This window comes from Delphinapterus leucas, unplaced genomic scaffold (genome assembly GCF_059928025.1).
Source record: "Delphinapterus leucas isolate spDelLeu-1000000601 "Yukka" unplaced genomic scaffold, BTC_Dleu_Yukka2 spDelLeu_asBTCV2_sq25, whole genome shotgun sequence".
NCBI lineage: Eukaryota > Metazoa > Chordata > Mammalia > Artiodactyla > Monodontidae > Delphinapterus > Delphinapterus leucas.
In genome coordinates, this window is record NW_028322234.1 from 7684211 (window position 1) to 7706598 (window position 22388).

The 22388-nt window shown below is 54.5% G+C and overlaps 2 protein-coding genes across 9 annotated transcripts; one reads left to right on the forward strand and one right to left on the reverse strand.

The window, feature by feature from the left end:
* Positions 1-129: 129 nt before the first annotated feature.
* FKBP8 (FKBP prolyl isomerase 8) lies at positions 130-9558 on the reverse strand. 5 transcript variants are annotated; one of them, XM_022558587.3, is made up of 9 exons: positions 9461-9558; positions 7749-8074; positions 5231-5400; positions 4985-5073; positions 4469-4689; positions 3722-3894; positions 1728-1805; positions 1096-1227; positions 130-669 (listed from the first exon to the last, which is right to left on the reverse strand). In XM_022558587.3, the coding sequence occupies exons 2-9, from the start codon at positions 8047-8049 to the stop codon at positions 583-585; spliced, it is 1251 nt and encodes a 416-aa protein (XP_022414295.2). In that variant the 5' UTR covers positions 8050-8074; positions 9461-9558; the 3' UTR covers positions 130-582. The 5 variants fall into 5 exon arrangements, with proteins under 5 accessions (XP_022414295.2, XP_089761420.1, XP_022414294.2 ...); XM_089905294.1 differs by lacking the exon at positions 9461-9558 and adding an exon at positions 8722-8830; XM_022558586.2 differs by lacking the exon at positions 9461-9558 and having other exon boundaries at positions 4469-4686; positions 5285-5400.
* A 4770-nt stretch (positions 9559-14328) lies between these two features.
* KXD1 (KxDL motif containing 1) lies at positions 14329-21953 on the forward strand. 4 transcript variants are annotated; one of them, XM_022558437.2, is made up of 5 exons: positions 14349-14434; positions 17013-17134; positions 18175-18327; positions 19744-19790; positions 20593-21953. In XM_022558437.2, the coding sequence occupies exons 2-5, from the start codon at positions 17034-17036 to the stop codon at positions 20820-20822; spliced, it is 531 nt and encodes a 176-aa protein (XP_022414145.1). In that variant the 5' UTR covers positions 14349-14434; positions 17013-17033; the 3' UTR covers positions 20823-21953. The 4 variants fall into 4 exon arrangements, with proteins under 4 accessions (XP_089761426.1, XP_022414145.1, XP_022414144.1 ...); XM_089905300.1 differs by lacking the exons at positions 19744-19790; positions 20593-21953 and adding an exon at positions 18631-19737 and having other exon boundaries at positions 14329-14469; XM_022558436.3 differs by lacking the exons at positions 19744-19790; positions 20593-21953 and adding an exon at positions 18631-19737.
* Positions 21954-22388: the final 435 nt, after the last annotated feature.

Sequence of the window (22388 nt, forward strand, 5' to 3'; positions counted from 1 at the left end):
AGAGCAGACAACCCCCACTCTAGCCCTGGCTTGGCCATATCCACGGTCCTGTGTGACCCTGGACAAGGCACAGGCTGTCTCTGGCTCAGCCCCAAGCAATGGTGGAAGAAGGCTCCAGAGCCAGCAGGGTGCGGGGTGGGAGGCTTTATTTCACTGTGTGTGTGGTGGGGGGTGGGGGGTGGGGTACCTGGACAGAGGGCAGCAGGCGGGGCAGGAGGAGTTGGCGCTTGGACAGAAAATGGGTGGGGGAAGGGCTGCCCCCAGGCCTGTTGGGAAGGAGAAACTGAGGCTGGACCCTGTTGGGACCTAACCCAGGGGGTGGGGTCAGGGGTGGGAATTGGGTCTGGAGGAATGAGGGCCCCCTTGCTCCGGGCTGGACGTGGGGCCCGGGCCCTGCCTCACTTTCCTCCTATAGGGCTCAGTCCCTCCTGCTCGCTGGGCCACACGACCCCCAAACCTCACTGCCCCCGCCCCAGAGGAGGGGGCTAGGCCAGTTAGGGCAGTGGACAGGGAGCCTGGGGGAGTTAGGGAGCGCAGGGTGGGGTCCACAGTGAGTGGAGGGGATGGCGGCCACCTGGGTGGTCAGTTCCTGGCAGCGATGACCACAGAGAGCGCCACGCCCCCCAGGGCGACAGCAGTTGCCCCAAACAGCCACTTCCATGGGATGGACTGTGGATAAAAGAGAGGGAAGAGGAGGCTAGTCAGCGGTCAACACGGATGTCTTGCACTTCAGCTAGCAACAGGCCCCAAAAAGGCCTCCCAGGAAACCACTGCCTGACAATGCCTTGCCTGCCTCTTGGAAAACTCCTACTCATGCATCAAAACTCAAGCCAAATGTCCCCTCCTCTGGTACACCTCCCCTTCCCCTCTGGATGAGCCCCACCCTGAGCCCTCCAGATTGTGTTTTATCTTCTGCTTTAGTCCTGGTCACACAGCACTGGGGCTTCTCTGTGTCCCCAGCATGGTCCACAACACCCCAGTTCATGAAGACATCAATGTTTGCAAAATGAAGAAACTCCCTCTGCATGGCGTACCCTGCCCATAGCCCCTGCCCCTACTCTGGGAGCCTCCCTGTGCCCGCCGGCCCCAGCTCACCCAGGCACCCTTGCCAGGACACTTGGCAGGCAGCCGGCTGGGGTTGCCCAGCATCTTCCGGTACAGGGCGGTCTCAGTGCTCCGCTGGGCCGCGTGCTTCTTCACCAGCTTTGAGAGCTCTGCATGGATCGTCTGTGAGAGGGGGATGTCTGTGAGAGCAGGTGGCAGCAGAAGCCAACGATCACTGCTAGCAGTCTGCCTTTCTGGGGCCCTGGGGCCCTTCGGGGCTGGAACCACTGGGACATGGGAATTCTGTCAGCTATTCTCTGGGCATCAGCGAAGTGAGGGCTGCTATCTCCATCCCCCTAGGAAGCCAGAAGATAGAGTGGAGCAAGGGTGACCAGGAGAGAGGAAGGTTCTGGGAAGAAAGCTGAAGACACTGGCATTGGCCAGGCTGGCTAGTGCCCTTGGCCTCTGGGACCCCTGTTGGGGGTGAGTCCAGACTGCCTATGCAAGGGTCAATAAGGGTCTCAGCAGGTGGGCTGGGGCCCTTCAGCTACCTACCCCCTGCCACTTCCCAGGTAGAAACACCATAGGGAGAGCCACAGCAAGAAGGCTAAGGGGCAGACCACAGGAAAAACTTCCCAGACAGGCCGGCACAGCAAATCCCAGGGTGCCCCCATTCTGCTCACCTTGTTGGAAGGTTCCAGCTTCAGGGCTGCTCTCAAGATGGGGATGGCCTCACTGTACTCGCCTTGCTGAGCCAACACCTGTGGGAGGAAGTGGGGAGTATATCATTCTGGACCCACGGTGGGCCACGTTCTCCTTCAAGAGACCCAGCCATGCCAGGCTCCTGGCCACCTGACTAGTCCCAAATGTATCTCTAGCAAGTGCCCCGGGGGTCCAGTCACCCGTACACTGCTCCCCTGAGCCCTTAGACTACATGAGCAGACCACCAGGCTTGGTGTCACTCCCCTAACCTGCTCCTTCTCCTGGGTGTCTGGCTCATCCTGTGCAGGAGACCCAGGTGCTGGTCTTTCCTCCTCCTTCACCACCTCGGCTGGCTCGAGAAGCCAAATGGATGCTGCCAAAGCTCTGGCCACATCGAATGATTCAGAGCCAGGCATGTGACTCAAGCCAGCCAGTGAGATCCAGCCTGAACTCTGCTGGTACCACTGAGAGGCCAGTTGCTAAGTGCTTCCACTTAGGATGGAAGCCTGGAGCTTTTGGCAGAGCAGGAGGGAGCATCTTGGTCACCCTGAGAGAGGAGGCTGCCTGAGAGAGAAATGCGGCAGACAGACACAGCATCTGCACAACATTTCTAAACACCTGGATCCAGCTGTGCCTGAAGCCAGTTACCCCTGACTTGGCAGTTCCACAAGTCGTTAATTCCTTTGGCTGAATCTATTTGAGTAGTTTTCCATCACCTTCAACCAGCAGACCCAAACATGTATAAGGCTACATGAGCAGACGGTCTCACTCCCCACAGGAAGATTCTAAACCCTTGAAAAACAGGGACAACATCTTTTCTCTCCTCTCCGTTTCTATGCAGAACTCTACACACAAAAAGTACTTAAAAAATGCTGGCTGGCCTGCTCAGGCCTCTCATTAACACACTAGGTGACCCTGCGTTTGCTTGCACTTCCGTTTCCTTGGTTTACTGCTAAAAAATGCTGAAAGCACCCCCTATCCCAACAGAGTGAAGATGAACAGAGATGGGGACAAAAGCAATTAAAGTCAAATCCATTCAGGCCAAATTCACTCCTACATTCCACCAGCACTTACTCAGCACCTACTGTATGCCTGGCTCTGTTTGAAGGGCTAGAGATTTAGCAGTGAATGAGACATACAAAATCCCCACCTTCTGGTAAGGGAGATGGACAAGAGGCATGACACCTGGCCACGCTGACAGTGACACAGGAAACATGAAGGCAGGGCAGAGGGTCAAGGTGGGTGTTGTAGGGAGGACTTCCTGAGGAGGTGACATCAGAGCAAAGACTTGAAGGAGGTGAGAGAAGGACCCATAGGTGTATTTGGGGTATGAATATCTCAAGCAGAGAACATAGCCTGTGCAAAGGCACGGGGGTAGGAGCAGACCTGGCCCAGGCAACAAGTAGTGGAGAAGCTGAGCAGCGTGCAAAAAAGCAAGAGTGTACTGGAAGATGATGGCAGGAGATGAAGACCAGATAGCTCAAAGCCTTAAAGGCTGAAATAAGAACCCGGCTTTTACTCTGAGGGAGATGGGAGTCACAAAGGGTTATATGCAAGGAACAGTTACCAATGGGCCAAAGGGCAGTGTCGGGGAGTAGGGGGAACCTAAGACCCAGGGTTCAAATCTGACCTCAGTCAGGGGACTTCCCTAGTGGTCCAGTGGTTAAGACTCCACGCTTCCAATGCAGGGGGAACGGGTTTGATCCCTGGTTGGGGAAGTAAGATCCCACATGCCGTGTAGTGCAGCCCACAAAAAAAAAAAAAAAAAAAAAAAAATCTGGCCTCAGTCAATGAATTGCTGTGACCCAGGCCACACCCCTGCACCTGTCTGAGCCTCAGTTTCCCCATTTATACCCCAGAGAGCTTGGCTGACTGATACCTGTGCCTATCTCAAATCTAGGGTTTGGGACCAGCGCCACTGCTCTGAGGTCAGGGAGCCAGCCTGCCCGCCTGCTGCCTGTGAGCTGCAGCTCACCTTGCCCTTGCGGAAGAGCGCCTTGATGTTGTCGGGCTGGTGCTCGAGCACAAGGCTGCAGGAGCGCAGCGCTGCACGGTAGTGGTCCAGCTTCAGCTGTGAGGCTGCCAGGTTGTTCAGACACTTCACCTTCAGCTGCAGGAGCTGCTCCTCCTCCTCGAATGTCATGTCCACTGTTGGGGGACAGCACTCAACTACAGCCACTGTTACCACACCGCCAGCCGCCCACAACCATCTGCAGAGGGATTATGTGACCCAGGCCTAGGCCCACCCCGCTGCAGCTGGTACTGGAGGAGACTGGGGGGGGGGGAAGGGTCTCTGAGCGTCCCAGTCACAGGAAATGGGGGGTTTTCAAGATGCCAGTGCTGGGGCCTCTACCACCTACTCCCTGGGGGACCTCAGGCCTCTCTGGCCTCAGTTTCCCCATCTCTAACATGGGCCAAGACCAGTGCCGTCCTCAGGGCACTCCCAAGGAGTCGACAAAAATGGAGCCTAAGTGAACGAGGGCCTGATCATGGATTGACAATATCTGTAGTCACCCACGTTCCAACACCTACCTGCCCTCCGTAACAGTCCACGGACCTGGGATACAAGTCTAGAAACAGCTAAAGACTAGGCATAAACATCTATCCATATTCTAGAATTTTCTAGAACATTTTGAATCTGGGGCCCTCTGTGGCTTGAAGTTTCTAGCACTAGTGGGGATGGCTTTGCAGAGGAGGTGCTGGGATTCGACCTGGCAGTCACCTTTGGCACTAGAAGTGATGGCCTTGATGGCGAGGTCGTAGGAGTTGGCGGCCAGCACGAAGTCGGCCCGCTGGTAGTGAGCATTGCCACACTCCCGCTTCCGGTTGGCCAGGGCCACGCGTTCCTGCCCCGTGAGCATCTCCAGGTCAGGCCCATCCACGGCAGTCTTCAGGGTCACCTCCAGGCACAGGGCCGCGTGTGGGGGGATGTATGGGCTCCTGCTGGGGGATGGGGTGGGGACAGCACTCAGACCCAGCGGCCACCATGACTGAACCCCAGACACACTAGGTTCAGTGGGAACAGGCGGGAAAGGGCCGTCACCCCCTCCTCAGTAAAACACAAGGGAAGTTAACTCTTGCTACTCTTGAGCTCCGTGACTTGGTGCGGGAGTTCCCCTCCCGGAGCCTGTTTCCTTTTCTATAAAATGTGCACCTAGATGGGGTGAGATGGGGAAGCAACCCGTCCCACCCACTTCCTCAACCCTCACAGGGACCCCTGCAGGCAGCAGGTACTCACCTGCCCTGGGGGCCGTAGCAGTACTTGGAATCAGCAGTGACCATAGCCGTCTCTCCCACGTCCATGAGCGGGACACTGAGATCCAGGGCCTGGGGTCGGGGAGGGGAGCGGCATGAGTTGAGTGGGTCCAGGTGCAGCACAGCAGTGCCCACCCACCCGGCCGCCACCACCACCACCACCACCTCCCCTGCATCTCACCCCAGCCCCTCCCCACCCAGAACTGCCCAGGCCCTGCACCGTTCCCACCTGGATGACATCACAGTCACCCAGAGTGAACACCAGCTCCGGCTCCTCCTGTACCCGTGTGCCATTCTCCAGCGAAGTCTGCAGCTGCACGGTGACCACCTGGCCCTTGGCCGGGCGGCTTGAGCCTGGTGGGCCTGGAACCAGCATCTTCTTTCTCAACAGCCCATTCCCTGCCACGGAGCAGGGACAAGCAGCCTGTCACTGAGCAGCTCAGATGGGCAGCTGCCCCCTGGGCACTCCCCCCTCCCCAGCCCTGCCTATCCTGGGGGTGGCGCAGCACCAGGGCACAAGCTGAGTTTTCAGTGGCCACTCTGCCACTACTGGGCAGGTGGCCCCATGCCTCTGGGCCTCGGTGTCCCCGGCTTGGACACTGGGCATGAAAGGATTGATTTGGGGACTGATGATACTGGCTCCAAGGATGGGCTCAGTGAACGCTGGCTGGTCTGTTATCTTAAGAAAACCAAGGTAGTTCCCCGGTGGCCTAATGGTTAGCATTCCGGGTCCGGGCTTTCACTACTGGGGCCCGGGTTCAATCCATGGTCAGGTAACTGAGATCCCGCAAGCCAGGCGGCGTGGCCAAAAGAAGAAAGAAAAAAGAAAGTCAAGGCTCAGTGAGGGCAAAGGGCTGAGAAAAGCCATCCTGCCGACCACAATCAGGGCAGCAGGGATACCCAGTAATGAGACTCTGGAGCTACCCTCTCCTCCCTCCTCCGGTTCCAATCTCAGCCCTGTGACATGTGGACCTCAATTTACCCAGCCATGAAATGGGGTGATCAGGGGGTATCCTGGTGACACCTCGTGAGTAGTTTGCTTGGTTAGCAGAGCACCTGTGATGCCAGGACTGTGTCCCGACCAAAGCACCACATCACAGAAGGACCTATAAGCAAAAGTAGCCCCCAACGCCCCCCTCCAGCTGCCGAAGAGAGCACTATGTTCCCCTCCATACCCCAAACGATCTTAGGAATGGCCAAATGGCCACAGCCAACACCTACTGAGTACCAGGCATGAGGCCCCGTGCTCTCATGAATCCACTCAAGGAGCCCCCGCAATGATGACATCCACTGTCATGCCATGACAACTGCTGGGGCAATAGAGGGCTTACACCTATGGGGCACGTCAGACGGACATCATTTGCAGTCACCCACGTTCCAACAAGTACCTGTATTCCGCAATATTCCATTGGTCTAGGAAATACTACCATGAGTCTGAGTAGACCCTAGTCTAAAGGTTAGGGGCAGAGAGATCTATTAATACTATGGAATATTCTAGAGTGTTCCAAATTTCTGCAGTGCTCCCCAATTTATACATGCCCCTGCATCCAGTTTGAGAACCAATGATCTAGTGGATGCCAAGAGACCCCTGTGTCTTGAGGCTTCTGGGCACTAATAGTGGATATGCTGATAGGACCTCAACCAGGCACTGCCTCTCACCCAGGTAAACCCAGGGATGTAGAATCACATCCCCTCTCAAGGCCTCAGTTTCCTTGTCTAGAAGCCTGAATTCTGACTTCAGAAAGCAGCTGGCTCGAATATAAACAAACAGAGCCATCCTCATGCTCAGGCAGGGAGCAGGGCAGCTCTTAATATCATTAGAGAAGAGCTTCCCAAACTTTAATACAGCCAAGGAGGCTGTGCAACCTTGGACAAGTGTCTTCACCTCTCTGAGCCTGTTTCCCTATCTGTAAAACGGGGATATGGTAGGACTTACATCGTGGGGTTGTTGTGAGGATAAAATAAGATGATGCACAGGCCTGGCACAGAACCAATGCTCGGTAAATATCACCTGGTGTTATTTTTAGGCGCAGTAAGGTTTATATCTGTAGTGGAGGTGAAATCAGTACCAATTCGATTTTACCAGTAGCAGTGTTATTTGATACTACTGTATCATTAGCACTAATGATGGTAGTAATAATGTTTTACTATTATTTGTGTGGTCATTAGCATTATTTAGTGTATTAGACATCAGAACTAGTAGCGCTGTGTTTATCTTCTAGAGTTGTTGTGATGGGGTACATGGGGGTGGCACATGTGTGGGTTCTCCTACTTTCTTTCTTGCAGGACTTTTCTGAACAATTAGCACACTAATGAATACTATGAACCAGACACAGGGATGAACAAAATGGAATGTTCCACAGATCTATTTGACCTCAGGACACATTGTTCTGGGGACAGGCACTTGCCAGACAAATGCCAAGAAAAGTGGGGATTGGGAGCTGCCAGTGCCTGCTGTGCTGGCTGTGCAGCTCTGGGCAAGTGATTCAGCCTCTCTGAGCCCTGTTAACAGGTCTGCGAAAGCAAGTCATGGGGTGGGGAGGCAAGAAAAGGGCATAAACATGAAGTGTCTCGAGCAACTGCCTGTGGCTGGCGATCAACGTAGTTACCACATGTTTTACTTCCAACCTCCTTCACAACAGAGATGGGGAAATGAGGCTCAGGGGGAGAGGGCCTAGGCCAAGGTCACTCCTGAACCTGAGCTGTCCAGGCCCTGTCGGTCAACCCGAGCCACCCCTGCTCCTTACCCAGGATGTCCAGCCACTCGTCCAGGGCCGGGGCGGGCTCAGGCTCTGGCTCCATGGCGGCCAGGAACTCTCGGGCCAGGGCCCCGGGCTGCTCGGCCTCCTCCTGTGAGGGCTGCCCTACATCCTCAAGTGGCGGCAGCTCACTCAGATCCTCCTCCTCCTCCTCCTCCTCATCCTCCTCCTCGCCCTCTGCGTCTTCCACCCCGTCCAGCACTTCGAAGTCCTCAAGTGGTGGGACCCCAGCAGGTGGCGGGGCAGTGGGCTCAGGGTCCACAGCAGAGGGCTCAGCACAGGATGCCATGCTGCTGGGGGGATGGGAATTGGCCCTGGTGGGGAGAATGGATGGGGGTAAGAATCCCACCAAGCCCCTCAAATCTCCTCTGCCTCCATTCTCCACACCGCCGATCACTTGCTGTGTGACTCAGGGGCTCCAGGCCTTAGTTTCCTCATCTACAGGGTGGGTAGAGTAACAACCCTGGTTTGTCCAAAGGACTTAACAACCCACTCATCAAGCCCTGGCATCAGGTTCAAACAGTGTTAGCTATTATTAACTATTATTTAATCTTTATAAACACCCCGGGGAAGTAGGGAACATTCCCCCTGCAAAAAAGGAAATTGAGGCCCAGAGTGGCAAAGCCATTTGCCCAAGGTCACAGAGCAAGCCAACCACAGGAGGCAGGATTTGAACCTACGGCTTTATCTGCTTAAATGTCCAGAGCTGGTGCTGGGATTTTTTTCAGGGGGACAACCCCTGAGATCTTGGGGAGACTATTTTTTAGAGCCCAAGGGAAAAATAACTGAATCTTTACCAGAGCTCCCCACCTCCAGCTGTCCCTTCTCCTAAGGGGAGCCACCCAGAAGCCCCAAGGCTTTCCTTCCATACACTGAACCTAATACCACCGCCCCCAACACCAGGGACCTTGACCCAAGCCATTCCTTGAGAGCCTTTTCTCCTCTCCTCAGGCCTTCTTACCACCTTCTCAAAGTAGCCTCCTTTGAGGAGGAGTGGTCGAGACCCCCACGGCTTCTTCCTTGGACCATCAAGAACTGTCCGCCTCCCCCAGGCCCCAAGCTCTGGCGGTGGTAGAGCCGTCATTCTAACCCACAGCATCCCCTCCCTAACCCTCACCTGCCTGCTCCTTCCGGGCTCGGGTCCCATTTTCTGAGACCCTCCCAGCCCCCACCCTCACAATCTCCTGCGCTCGCATAAATAGCCCTCCCCCCACCCCAAGCACTGACCCCAGCCCGGGCCAGCTTCCCCCACAGCTGGCCCGTCGCCCCTCAACACCTTGATATCCCCAGACGCTCCCCCTCCCCATCCCATAACACCCTACGCTCTCCAGACGCCCCCTGCACCGGCCTGGCCTACCGTCAACCTCCCACCCAAGTTCCCAACGCCCCACGCCTGTTTGACGCCACCAGTCTGGGGCTCCCGACCCCCCGCAACCCTCGGGCGCCCCCGGCCCTGCACGTCTCCGCCGGCAGCGCCCCCAGCCGCTGCCCTTGACCTTCCGTGGCCCCCACCCCCAGCTGCCCTCACCAGGCCGCGCCCTCTCCGGCACTCAGAACCCCCGCGCCCCCCGGCTCGCCTCCCCCGCGGCCCTTCATTCCGCCTAGCAGCCGCAGCCCCTGCCGCGCCGGCCCCCGGACTAGCCCAGGTCCGGGCAGCGCTCCGGGCCAGCGCTACCCCGCCGGCGCCCCGGGACACGTGCCTCCGGCTCCGGGACCCCAGTCTGGGGTCCTGCGCCCCCCTCCCCGCCCCCAGCCGCGGCCGCCGCGCCTCGGGAACCAGGCTCTGGCGCCCAGCACCGCCCTCACCGCGCCCATTGGACGCCGCCGCGGTGACTGCAGCGTCCATTGGTGCGCGAGCACATCCGTCTCAGGCACAGGCACCGCCCCCTTCCTGCTTGCATCCGTGGGGCGTTCTTAAAGGGGCAGAGGCCGTCGCGCCAACCCTGGACGGAGGCGAGGGCGGAGGCGGAGGCGGAGGCGGGGCGGGGGGCTGAAGATCCGAGTCAGTTCTCGGGTCAGTGCCGCGCATCTTGGCAAGACATACAACCCCTGTTTGAGCTTCATTCTGCTCATCTGTGAAATGGGGATAAACACCTCTATGCGCGCACTCTCACCTTGGGGGCTGTTGGGAGGACAACACTAAATGGTATTTCCTTAAGGAGCTCAGGCTTGCAGGTCAGGGCAGCCAGACTGCCGGATAACCCACTCTGAACCGCTAGTTACTTCTGTAGACCCGAGACCCCGAAGGGGAGCGACGTGTCCAAGAGCACACAGAACCTCCGCCCCGCTACACCGCCCCTGCACCTGGTCTGTCTAATCCCGGGAGGGTGGCCTGGTGCATACAGGAGGAACTCAATAACGGCTAGGTTAACTGCTGAGAGAGCAGGGCCACTGGGAGGAGTCCCTCCTCCCTGCACCTTCTGCTAGAGCATGATAAGGTGCCCACGGCCCCAGGAGAAGGTGGCAGCATTGATTAGAAGGGTTTTTATGGCTCATGTTTTAAAAGAGGGGGCACTTACTCCTTTTTACTCTGTTTTATTTTCTTCCCAGCAGTTACCCCCTTCCAGAATGATCTTGTTCATTCTTTTGCTTCCCCCCTTCCCCCCATTTTGCTCCAGCCTGGAAAGAATTTTGTCTGTTTTGTCCTCACCACCTCCTTGAATGATGCTTAAGGCCCTATGGGAGTTCAATAGATGAATGAATAATTGAATGAATTAATGAATAAATGAGCAGGACACTGGCTTTTGGAGGTAGCTAACACTGGAGAAGGTAACTGGCTTTTGGCGGTAACTTGTCAGATAGGTGCTCTGAGGTCACCTCCTACTGGAAGCCATCCCTGACCTCCCCATGGCAAGGCCAGGTGTCCTGATTGGCCGCAGTCTTGGTAAAATGAACCTCCACTTCATAACTGATTCACTTGTGTCTGTGCCATCAGTTGACTTTTGCCTCACCCGGTAGACTGGAAGACCCCCAAAATCTGAGAAGGGTACATTGTTTCTTATTGTTTTAGTCCTGAGGCCTACATACTGCATGGCACAAAACAGGGGGAGGTATTCAGGGAAATCATTGTGGAAAGAAGGAAGGAAGGAAGGAAGGCGGGGAGGAAGGAAGGCTGCCCAGTCAGAAGAGGTGGGGGGGGGGGGGAGGACTTCCCTGGTGGCGCAGTGGTTAAGAATCTGCCTGCCAATGCAGGGAACACAGGTTCGATCCCTGGTCTGGGAAGATCACACCTGCTGCGGAGCAACTAAGCCTGTGTGCCACAAATACTGAGCCTACGCTCTAGAGCCCGTGAGCCACAACTACTGACCCCGCGTGCTGCAACTACTGAAGCCTGTGCACCTAGAGCCCATGTTCCGCAACAAGAAAAGCCACAGCAATAAGAAGCCAATGCACCGCAACGAAGAGTAGCCCCCGCTCACTGCAACTAGAGAAAGCCCGCGCACAGCAATGAAGACCCAACACAGCCAAAAATCAATCAATCAATAAAATTTAAAAAAAAAAGAATCCACCTGCCAATGCAGGGAACATGGGTTCGAGCCCTGGTCTGGGAAGATCCCACATTCCACGGAGCAACTAAGCCCTGCACCACAACTACTGAGCCTGCGCTCTACAGCCCGTGAGCCACAACTACTGAGCCCATGTGCCACAACTACTGAAGCCCGCACGCCTAGAGCCCGTGGTCAGCAACAAGAGAAACCACCGCAATCAGAAGCCCGCGCCCTGCAACGAAGAGTAGCCCTGGCTCGCCGCAACTAGAGAAAGCCCACGCACAGCAGCAAAGACCCAACACAGCCAAGAAAATAAATAAATAAAATTTAAACAAAATAAAAAAGGAAAACATTTTGGACCAGCCAAGTCCCTTTTGGCTTCAATGTGCAGCCCCCACCCCTTCCAGGACCCTCGTAATTGTTCCCTGGCTTCCAATAGAGCCCAAGAGACCCGTTGAAAAGCTTGGTTTCTCCAGTCTGGGCCTCTTCTGCTACAGCTTGGCAAAGCCATGCAGACAGAGCCACAGTTCTACTTTACCCAGCAGCTGCCACCCAGGCTCTTCTCAGCACTGGCTGCTGTCTGGCTCATGGAGCTCCACAATTCTTAAAAGATCAAATCCACACTATGTGCTTTCCCACCATCCTGTCTTTGCTCCTGTGATCCCCTCAGTCCTGAATGATTGTCAGCACCTGCAAAACTCCTAATCCTACCTCAAAACTCCATCCAGATGTACCTGCTTCCTGGCCTTCAGAAGTCCTCAAACCCCATTCTGTAGGTTCCTCCAGCCTTGAGTCTCTCCTCCCTCTAACCCAACATTGTTCCCTTCAGGGCTGGGATTGTCTGTGTCAGACTCTCCTTCATCCTCCAAGGCTAGGCAGGGACTGAGTATTTTCTGGATTCTCAGAATATGGGCCAAACCCAGAAGGGGTGACTAGAGGGTTTACTGAACAATTTTTAAAACTGTTGGTTGAACTATAAGAATGTACAAGATTCCTGATCATCATTTACTTTTCAATGAATGAAGGCAGGAGAGTGTGAGAGTAATAATAGAGTTTACCCTCAGTTTACCAAGGGCTTACAATGGGCCAAACTCTGTTGTAAGGCAGCGGTCCCGAAACTTTTTGGCACCAGGGACTGGTTTCGTGGAAGACAATTTTTCCACGGATGGGGGTGGGGTGGGGCAATGGTTCAGGCCGTAATGCCAGCAATGGTTCAGGTGCTAATGTGAGTGATGGGGAGTGATGGCGAGTGGCAGATGAAGCTTTGCTTGGTCACCCGCCGCCCACCTCCGGCTGTTCAGCCTGTTTCCTAATAGGCTGAGGACAAGTACTGGTCCACAGCCCAGGGTTGGGGACCCCTCTTGTAAGGAATTAACCTGCATGATTTCTTAAGGTTAAGCCACTTGCTCAAGGCTACCCAGCTAGGATGTGACAGCTGGAATTAGAACTCAGATATGCCAATTCCAGGGCTCTCAAAGAGTCTTCCATGTGCCCAAGGGTATGTGTGTATCTCTCAAGCGCTTAGCAACCTTAAGAGGCAGATGCTAGGTTCACCCAGACTCACAGTTAACAAACTGAGACACAGAAAAATCAGACATATAATATATAACATACATTTCATAAGACCCCAGAAACTAATGATAATTGTTAACACTTACCAAGCAATTACTATTTGCCCCATTTTGTTCATGCATTTAACTTGGGCTATCTCACTTAACGCATCCTCATCTCAGTATGAACTCATGGTTTTCAGTAGAGACACAAGGGAACAGATATAGAACTAAAAATAGATGTGTATATGCATGGGTTAGTAGACATACATGTATTTCCTAGCTCTGACTGCTGAGAGGGTCTCTAAGCAATAATACCTGGGTAGCAGTGAGCACACCCAGCACCCAGATCTTGGTCTCTAAATACCATTCTCCAAGAAGCAGAACCAGGCTCCTTGGAGAAATGGCTGATTCCAGGGATATTCCAAAGCAAGCACAGAACATCTTGTGATGCCAAAAGTAAGGACGTACTCACAGAAACATGGAGACATATTAAAAGGACATAGGAGCTAAATTAAAGGGGCAGTAAAATAAATAATATAGAAATTAATTATAAGGCACAGAATAAAATAAATACTCATGACTCCATAGTGATATAAATACTTGAGAAGAATGGACAGCTCTTGTTTACAACAGAATTCCAATTAGTAATTAAATTAAAAATCACCATTATGCAAACACATAGTAAGTAATCATTATTGCTGCCAAGAGCCATGAATGGATGCTAAAACTAAAGGGTGAAAAATATGTAAACAACAACAAAAAAAACCCAAGACCAAAACACCAATGGTATTTACATGGTCTCTTAAGTATCCCCCCATAGGATACTTATTAATTGCAAAGGAAAATAGTAACTTGACAGTTGAGAAGCTGGTAGACACTGCCTTAAGCAAGTAATCAAAGTTAACGTCACCAACAATGAGACATATCAACATCCCAGTGCCTCCTGATATGATGCATTGGGAAGGAAACATCACTTTTGTGGGATTCTTTCCCAAGCTGCTCAACTTCAGTCTAATCATGAGGAAATATTGAACAAACCCATAATGTTAGGTGTTCTACAAAACCAGTACTCTTCAAAAGTATTAAGGTCATGAAAGATTAAGGAAGACAGGAATTGTCACAGAGTGGAAGAGACCAAGGAGACATGACTAAATGCAATGCAGGATCCTGGCCCAGAAAAAGATTACCAAAAACGCAGCAGGGTATTTGAACCCGAGTGAATCTGATTCCCAGCCTGGAAAGCAAAACATTTGGGTCTGGATCCACCACAGCCCACTCGAGGATTATATGACCCTGTGGGAATGCTTGCCGCTCTCGGACCTCAGTCTTACTATCTATAAAATTGGTTGCTTCATCCTCCCTTCCCATTCCCCTCCCCCCTTCCGGTCTGCCTTGGAGCTCAGGCTTTGGAAACTACGCAGGCGCGAGAGAGACTGCTTGATTGGCTATTTGTTGTGATGCACCCGCAAATAGAAGCTGCATCTAAGCTCCACCCGTTCCTGCCGCGCCTCCACGCACGCAAGTCAGCCCAGGGCACGTCGCCGCCACGCGCGCTCGCACGCATGGTGCGTGGTGACGTCGTGGCGGCGCGGGCGCCATCCCGGAAGCGCGAGCAAGGCCGCCAGATGTGCAGGTGCTGCTGCCACCGACGCCGGGGCCGAGTTCGGGGTGGGGCTGGGGACGCAGGGGCCTCTGGGGAGCCGGGCCGGGTCGGGAGCGGTCCTCGGTTTGTAGCGGGGTGGGGCGCGCCGCTGGCAACATCTGGGCACCCCTCCTGCGCACAGGTCTCAGTTTCCCCGTCTGCGCGGTGGACGCGCGGGCGGCGCCATGGGCCGAGTCTGGATCCGAGGCGCGGGAGTTGGGGCCGCCTGTGTTCAGGCTGTGCCGTGTCTCCCGGAATCGGGCGTTGACCTGCTTGGGCCTCAGTTTCCCGCTTCACAGGGGCGGGGCATGAGGGGATTTGTGAGCCCCGCCCCGCCTCGCGGGTTTTGCTGAGCTTGGGCAGCCAAATTAAATTCTGTTAAATGACTTGGGTGGAGTTGCGGCGCCTCTCCGTATTGGTGTGTGACCTGAGACCACCCCTGGGAGCCTTTGGTGCCCTCGGAGATGCCCTTGTAGGGGAGACTGGGGATTAAATGAAGTGCTATATAAGTGTTTGTTCTGTATTCTTGGAAGCACTAGGGAGGCCCTCATTAGAATACTGATTCCCGGGCCCAGTCCTAGGATTTCTTCACACTCCATTTGGAGAAAATGACTGTTCCGAGCCCAGCACCTCTTAGCACTATTGGTTTTAGTCCCCACAGACAGCATTGTGAGACTCAGATTCTTTGTTATACCTATTTTCTGGGTGAGAAAATGGATCTAGGAAGTGAGGTGACTCTCCCAAGGTCACACAGTCTCCCTCTCTGCGTGTGTCCCCCATAAATATATTTGGAGCAGGGATCAGAGCCCATGCTGGGTCATTTCCACTCTGTATGTGGGCCAGATTAGCAGTTAGTCAGGGAAGGCTTCCTGTGAGAGGCAGCTGGTGGGGGAGTGTGCCTTGAATCCCTCAGCCCTCACATCTGGGAGCCAGAGACAGGAAAGAGCCCATCTTGGTAGCAGAACCATTTCCCACAGGTCCAAATCCTGCACCTGCCAGGCTCTAGCTGTGGGCTTCCCGCCACATTCTGTCCTTTGAGAGCCCAAGTGTCCTCTTTATACATGATCTTCTTTGGAAATGTGGAGGGTGTGGGTGTCCATGCCTGGCACATAGAAGGAGCTCAAACATGGTGATTGGGGAGGTGGTGGATTTCGTCAGGTGTGGCAGTTTATCTCCAGAAGGCAAGTAATGGCTGCAAACTGATAGCCAGATTCTGGGCACAAATAGATACGTACTCCTGGCCTCTATGGTGTTGGGGTAAGAAAAATATTAGTTGCTAACATTTGTAAATGAGGTGATTTCACAGGAAAAAGAAATCCATATTTCAGGTTTATTTCTGGAAACAATCAGAAGTCTGGCAGGAGTCAGGTGCTGCAAGAAGCAGCTGTCCTGTCACAGGTAGCTACTGAACGTCAGAGTCACATATTTGTGGATCCTGTGGTCTGTGGGTGTTTGAGTTGTGACCCATGTTCACTGGCTGTGTGACAACGGCCTAGTTCCTCAGTCTCTGAGCCTCAATTTTCTCATGTATAAATAAGGATGGTAACAATTGCCAGGGTTTGAAATTGGTGTCTTGTTTAGTATACAGTAGGTGCTCAATAAAGAGGAGGGTAGTTAAGTGGGCTCCGAAAGCCCTTCCTGATCCTGTGTGTGAATCTTAACCAATTGCAAGTGGGCCTTTCAGTCGACGATTAAACGTGCAGACCTCAGAGCCAAGCTATGTCAGAATTCTGGGTTTTTTCTGAACCTCCTTAGGAGGGTCAGTGCTGAAGCTGTGGTCCCTCCTGCCCTAGCATGGTCCAGGAAGTCCCCACCTGCTGGGATAGCATCTGTGTGCCAGGGAAGCTGGGAGCCAAGAGCCACAGAGCCATCTGGGTTGCTGGGGCCCACAGCCTGGCTGCCAGTGCCTGAAATTCTTGGCTTTAACTTGCTGATATAAGTCTAGCTTCAGAGCTGAGTTTGAAAGGTTCTGTTTGCCTTCATCAAACTAAATTCGGGCAATCCCTTGCTGTGAACAAGGTTCTGGGCTGGGCTCTGGAGACAGAGCAGCGAGCAAGAAAGAACACACGCCTCTGTTCTATTGGAGCTAATGTTGCTGTGGGGGTGACAGGCAAAAGGGTTAACTGATAACTAAGATAATTTCAGGAAGCGATGAGACAGTGGAGCAATTAAAAAAAGGTGAAGTGATGAGTGACCAGAATAGGGGTAGTCATCAAAGACCTCTTGGGAGAAAAGGCATTGGAGGGGGTGATGATTTGAGGGGGCAGCCAGGAGGAGGGGGGCAGGTCTATGCAGGAGGAAGGTGCCTGTAGCTTTGGGCACATGGAGAGGGGCAGGTGTGGAGGTGGGAGGGGTGATGGGATTGTGATGTGCTTGGGTGCAAGTTATAAATAGGAACTCCTGTGGTTCTCGAAACACCCCCGAGTTCCTGGCATGACAAAGCTGAGGCTCAGGTGGCATGACCCACTTATGGACAGGTGGCCTGTGGGGTTCCCAGCCCCTCCTCTCCATCCCACCTCCCCCCACTTCCTGATGCAGACTGAAAACACTTTCTTCCTGCCTGTTTCAGGCAGCGGAGGAGGAGGAAGAGATGGACCCCCCGGACTCGGCCTCGAGGGTCTTCTGTAGCCGCATCCTGAGCATGGTGAATGCGGACGATGTCAACGCCATCATCCTGGCCCAGAAGAACATGTGAGTGGAAGCCAAGGGCCCTGGGCCCCCGGTATGGGAAGGAATCCACTTGCTGGCCAGCATTCTTGCCCTGCCCGCCTCTACCCCGGGCCCACACTGGTGATAAAATGAAGGAAATGAGCAAATTTGCTGGCTGGCTCCAAAGTAAATTCCTTCCTGGTCTGAAGGCGAGGCCTTGGCACAGGAAGCAGGGCTCTGGGACAGTTTCGCAGCTGCGGACAGTTTGGCGGGGACCACAGCAGCTCCTTTCCCGAGGCCTGGGGTGGGGAGACTTGAGGGGGATAAGGAAGGAACTGCTGGGGGATTTAAGGGAGCCAGTCGGCTCACTTCCTGTTGGGAACCTGTTCTCTCAGAGCCTAGGCTGTCTCTGTGGAGCACCCAGGGTCACTTGGAAGGGCTGTGAATGGCCTTTGCCCTCTTTGGGGCTTGGCACTGTGTCCACCATAGCCTCACCCTAATTCCGGCCTGCTCTGTGGGGAAGAAGGGCTGACACAACCTTCGGGGGGAAACATGGTCTCCTGGGGCTTTATTTTTGTGTCTTTAAGCCAAAGGCTCGTCCTTCCATTTACAACACAGCACAGACCTGATACCTTACCTTTCTTGCCCTGTGACAGTGGTGCTGAATATGTCTGGGTCTCAGCATACCCATCTCTCTCCTAGGTCTTTAGTTCAGATTCAGACCTGACCCTGGGGAACTCCCAGACCGAGGGGAGACAAAATCAGACTTGAACCTTCCTGGTCTCGGGCTGTCAGGGCTGGGCAAGAGAAAGAAGCTGGGGCTAGGGGAGTCAGAGTGTCAAAGAGTCTACTTGAGGGAGAGGGTTAAGGCTACATGAGAAGGGTACACTTGAGTAGGATTTTTGAGTAGGGTTTTGAAAGTTGAATAGGAGTTTGCTAGCTGGCTCAAACACCAGGTAGAGCTCCACAAGACAAGGGAATGGTCTACGCAAAGGTCATGGAGCAGGAAAGGGCCTAGCAGGATCAGTTGGCAGGGACCTGGAGGCTGAGCAGAGGAGTCGGTGCCCTTTTTCCGCCACCAGGCTGGACCGCTTTGAGAAGACAAACGAGATGCTGCTCAACTTTAACAACCTGTCAAGTGCCCGCCTGCAGCAGATGAGCGAGCGCTTTCTGCACCACACAAGGACCCTGGTGGAGATGAAACGGGACCTGGACAGCATCTTCCGCAGGATCAGGTGGGTGCTTGGCTCTCCAGTCTCTGCCTCCTGCTCTGAGCCTCTGAGCCTGAAAAGAGGGTTCCTCCTCTTTTCAATAAGGGCTGTCCTCTCCACATAGCAGGGCGGTGGGGAGATTCAGCTTGTTTTACGAGGCTTCATTGCACACTTAGTATTAGAGACGATCTGAAAATCTTGGAGTTTCTGAATTTAAATTTTATTCCTTTTTTGAAAATGCAACATAGTGCCAGACCCATAATGCAAAAGGCAGGCAGGAGCAGACAGTGAAAGGCTAGCCTTATGTCCCCCTTGGCCTCCACCCAGGACTTCTCTCAAGAGGAAAATGAGATTGCCAGATTTTGCGGGTCCTTCTCAAGCTGGTTTCCATGAGGACAGAGAAAGACGATGTCCAAGTCCCCAGCCACATAGAATGCTTGACACGGCCCCCGGAGCTCCTATCACCACTGCTGCCGTTAACAACTGCTGCTGGGGCGCCGAGGCCTGGAACAAGCTGGCACTACAGCTGTATTTCTGGCTGACTGTGCTGCTTCTTCTTTTCCGGGGGCAGCCGCATCTGCTGGCAGAGCAGGTGCCACAGATTGAGGGCAACATGTTTCCTTGGAGCATGCTCTGTGCAGAAATCACAAGACAGGCCGGATAAATCCTTTATCAAAGCGTATCTTTTCTGGGGCATCTCACCAGGCTGGTTGCCCACGTGTGGTGTTGCAGGGGTGGGAGTAGAGTAGAAACCACAAGGGTTGACACCTTTTGTGTGTATCTGTGTCACTCAGGAAGGAGATAAGTGTGTCCACCCAGGCAGGGATGCAGCAGCAGTGGTACTTCGGGGGGGGGCGGGGGTTGGGGGGGACAGTGCTGGCTGGCCATAGTCAAGGGTGAGAGACTGCTCTGAAGAGCCTTTTGTAATTCTTTGTAAACAGAACTGCGTTACTTCAGGTAAAAAGGAAAAACCAGGTTAAAAAGGGAAGCAGGTGCTTCTCTGTGAAGTTCAGTTTAGTGAGTGCCAGTGTTCGGTGTTTGGGGTGTGGATAGTCAGCACTCCTGGCCCCCACAGACATCCTCACCCCGGGGATGGAGAGACAGGCTAGGACAAGTCACCCAGAGGAGTGCCTGTTGAGGCAAGGGGAAGGGAAGCTTCCTGGAAGGTTGTCCTGGTAGAAGAGGTTTAGACATGAGGCATTGCAGGTAGAGGGCCCAGCCAGCACGCAGAGCCAGCACCAAGGACACGCAGAAGTTGGGTGACAGCTGGGTAGCTGCCATCCGTCCCGGGGGTGGGAGGTCCGCCGGCTGAGTGCCCAGTCCTACCTCCAGCCCTGGAGCAGAGTATGACAAGCAGTGACGGGGAGGTTCCTGGCCTGCACCAGGCCCAGCCTGCACACTCTGCAGGTTCAGCCCTGTGTGCCTTCCCTTCCCCTGCAGGACACTGAAAGGGAAGCTGGCCAGGCAGCACCCGGAGGCCTTCAGCCGTAAGTGTCACCCAGAGCTCCTACATCCCGCTTCTGGGCTCTGTGCCCTTGGATGCCAGGGCCCTCAGCCCAGGGCTGGCTTCTGGAAGGTCACCTCAAGGGCTGACACCAAGCCCGGGCCCTAGTGGGCAGTGGGTCCAGTAAGACCTGGGGCAGGGGCGGGAGTGCTGGCCTGATCTTCTTGGCAACCTGCGGAGCAGGTGTTGGGACTAGAGCCTCCTCCCTTGGGGGAGGTCACACGAGGGAATGTGGACAAGAATGATGACAGTCCTTAGCCCATTGAATGTCACGTACCCCTACGAGCCAGGCTGTTACCCACAAACACCTATGAGGTGGGGACTGTGCCCAGAGGGGCAGTGACTTGTCAGAGGAAGCACAGCGTCCTCCATGCTGAGCTTCAGTTTACCCAGTCTGCAGAATGGGCCAACAGCTCCCCACTCCAGGGCCGCTGACAACCACAGGCATAAAGGCAATGCCATCATTCCCAGTTTATAGAGCAGGGAGCTGAGACACGGGCAGGTGAGGGGCCTGGCCCAGGTGACACAGTCAAGAGGGCAGAGCCAGGCTCAGACTTGCCCCCAGGGCCCACATAGGCCTAACCCCAGAGAACCTGAGTCTTTACCTTACCTCACCTTAAAGAGAGGCCTCTCACCTGCTTGGACCTCGGTTTCCTCATCTGTAAAATGAACCAAGTTATGTCCCATGGGGTGGGGGTAGCTGTCAGGGGTCCCGGGCCTAGTTAATCCCTCATCACAGTGCCTGGCATGGTGACTAAGCCAACTCCTGGGCCTCCTTCCCCCAGACATCCCGGAGGCGTCCCTCCTGGAAGACGAGGATGAAGACCCCATCCCGCCCAGCACCACAACAACCATTGCCACCTCGGAACAGAGCACAGGCTCATGTGACACCAGCCCCGACACAGTCTCGCCCTCCCTCAGCCCCGGCTTCGAGGACCTGTCCCACGTCCGGCCCGGCTCCCCTGCCATCAATGGCCACAGCCATACAGATGACGAGGAGACGCCGGGCGAGTAGCCCTACTCCCAGGAGCTCGGACAGGTCTCAGGGCAGCAGCGGTGCCACTGCCCAGATGTCTGAGGTGGCAGTGGGTAACCCTGCCTTGAGACAGTCAGCTTTGCCACCCTACCTGTCATTTGGGGCTCACTGGGGGACAAGTCTCCCTCCCTGGGGTATGGAATTCCTGGGGATCTATCATTCCCCCTCCTTCCTCACTGAGAACATCTCTCTTCTGTAGACCCCTCTGCCAGGCCAGGGGATGACCAGTCCAGCTGGAGTCGGGTTGGGTGCAGAGCCAGGCCTGAGGTCTGCTCTGAGCAACACCTAAAGGTTCCCAGAGACCAGAGCCAGATGTCCTCTGCCCCAGCACCCTGGTCAGGACCTCCTCAAGGTGGCCAAGCACTGTCATGTCTGAGTTCACCCCAGCCCACCCCTGTGCCTACTAATTCTGGTCTCCTTGCCCCTTACTCCAATGACAGTATTGAATACTTTCTCCAATCATTATCTCAAAGAGGTTTCTGAGACAGTTGTAGAAGCCTCAAGGCAGAGATTAGCCATCCCCTCAGCACCGAGCCTGGTTAGGCCCTGTTTCTCGGACCAGAGGTGTGGACCCTGAGGGCCCAGCAGGCTTCTCCTGGGGCCTCCGTGGAGCAAGCCGAGCCACCTTGGAGAACAGAGTTAAGCAGAATATTTTTGTACCCGATGTTTACAGATGCTGTTGGGAAGTTATCAATAAAAAGACTCTGTTACTAAAAAGGGAAGGGTGCACCTAGCAGTGGCTTGCTTCCATCCTTGGGCCCAGCAGTCCAGAATGGGGGCAAGTGCTGGATGTGGGACAGGATGGTTATGGACAGCCAGGCACCACTGAGCTGGAAAGAAGTGGGCTGCTGTGCTTTGAGTGGGAGTCTCCAGTGGTGGCAACCATAATAACCCCACTTCCTGTCACCAACCAGGCCTTCAAATGTCCTATTCCCAGTGCCCACAACATTATTCCTTTACCTCCTTGAGTAACTCCTCCTCCAAATCTCAGCCCTAAGGTGGGCTCCTCAAGGAGCTGGGGTCTCATTCCCTATCAGACACTCTCACAGAGTCCCCTCATCTTTGGAGCACTTAGAAATTATGTTATTAAAGGCCTCTTCCCAGACTTCAGAGTGTCTGCTTTTGCCTGGTCCATAGGGGGCGCCGGGAAGTGTTCAAGGAAATAAGGTACGCTGCCAAACCCGCAGGTAACTTCTCAGTTCTCACCGCTTTCCGGCGCCCAGCACTTTTTAGCCATCCTTGAGTCTCCTCCGTCTTATATCCTAAACAGACCCTGGGTCCCACCCCATTTACTTGGGTGAATGCACCAGCCCCACCTGCTCTCCGTGCTCCTGTACGGACCCGCCCTTTAATCCATCTGTGCACAGCGGCCGGCCTCCAGTGGCTCCAACACGTTCGGCCCTTACGCCGCCTCCTGCCTCGACCCTTGCGTCTTGGACCCTCAGACCCTCTGCTTAATGCCTCCACTTTAGCACAAAACAGTTTCCCCTACTCTGTTGAAATATTTCCGGAGCACCCGCTACGTGCGGGCAGTCTTCAGGCGGC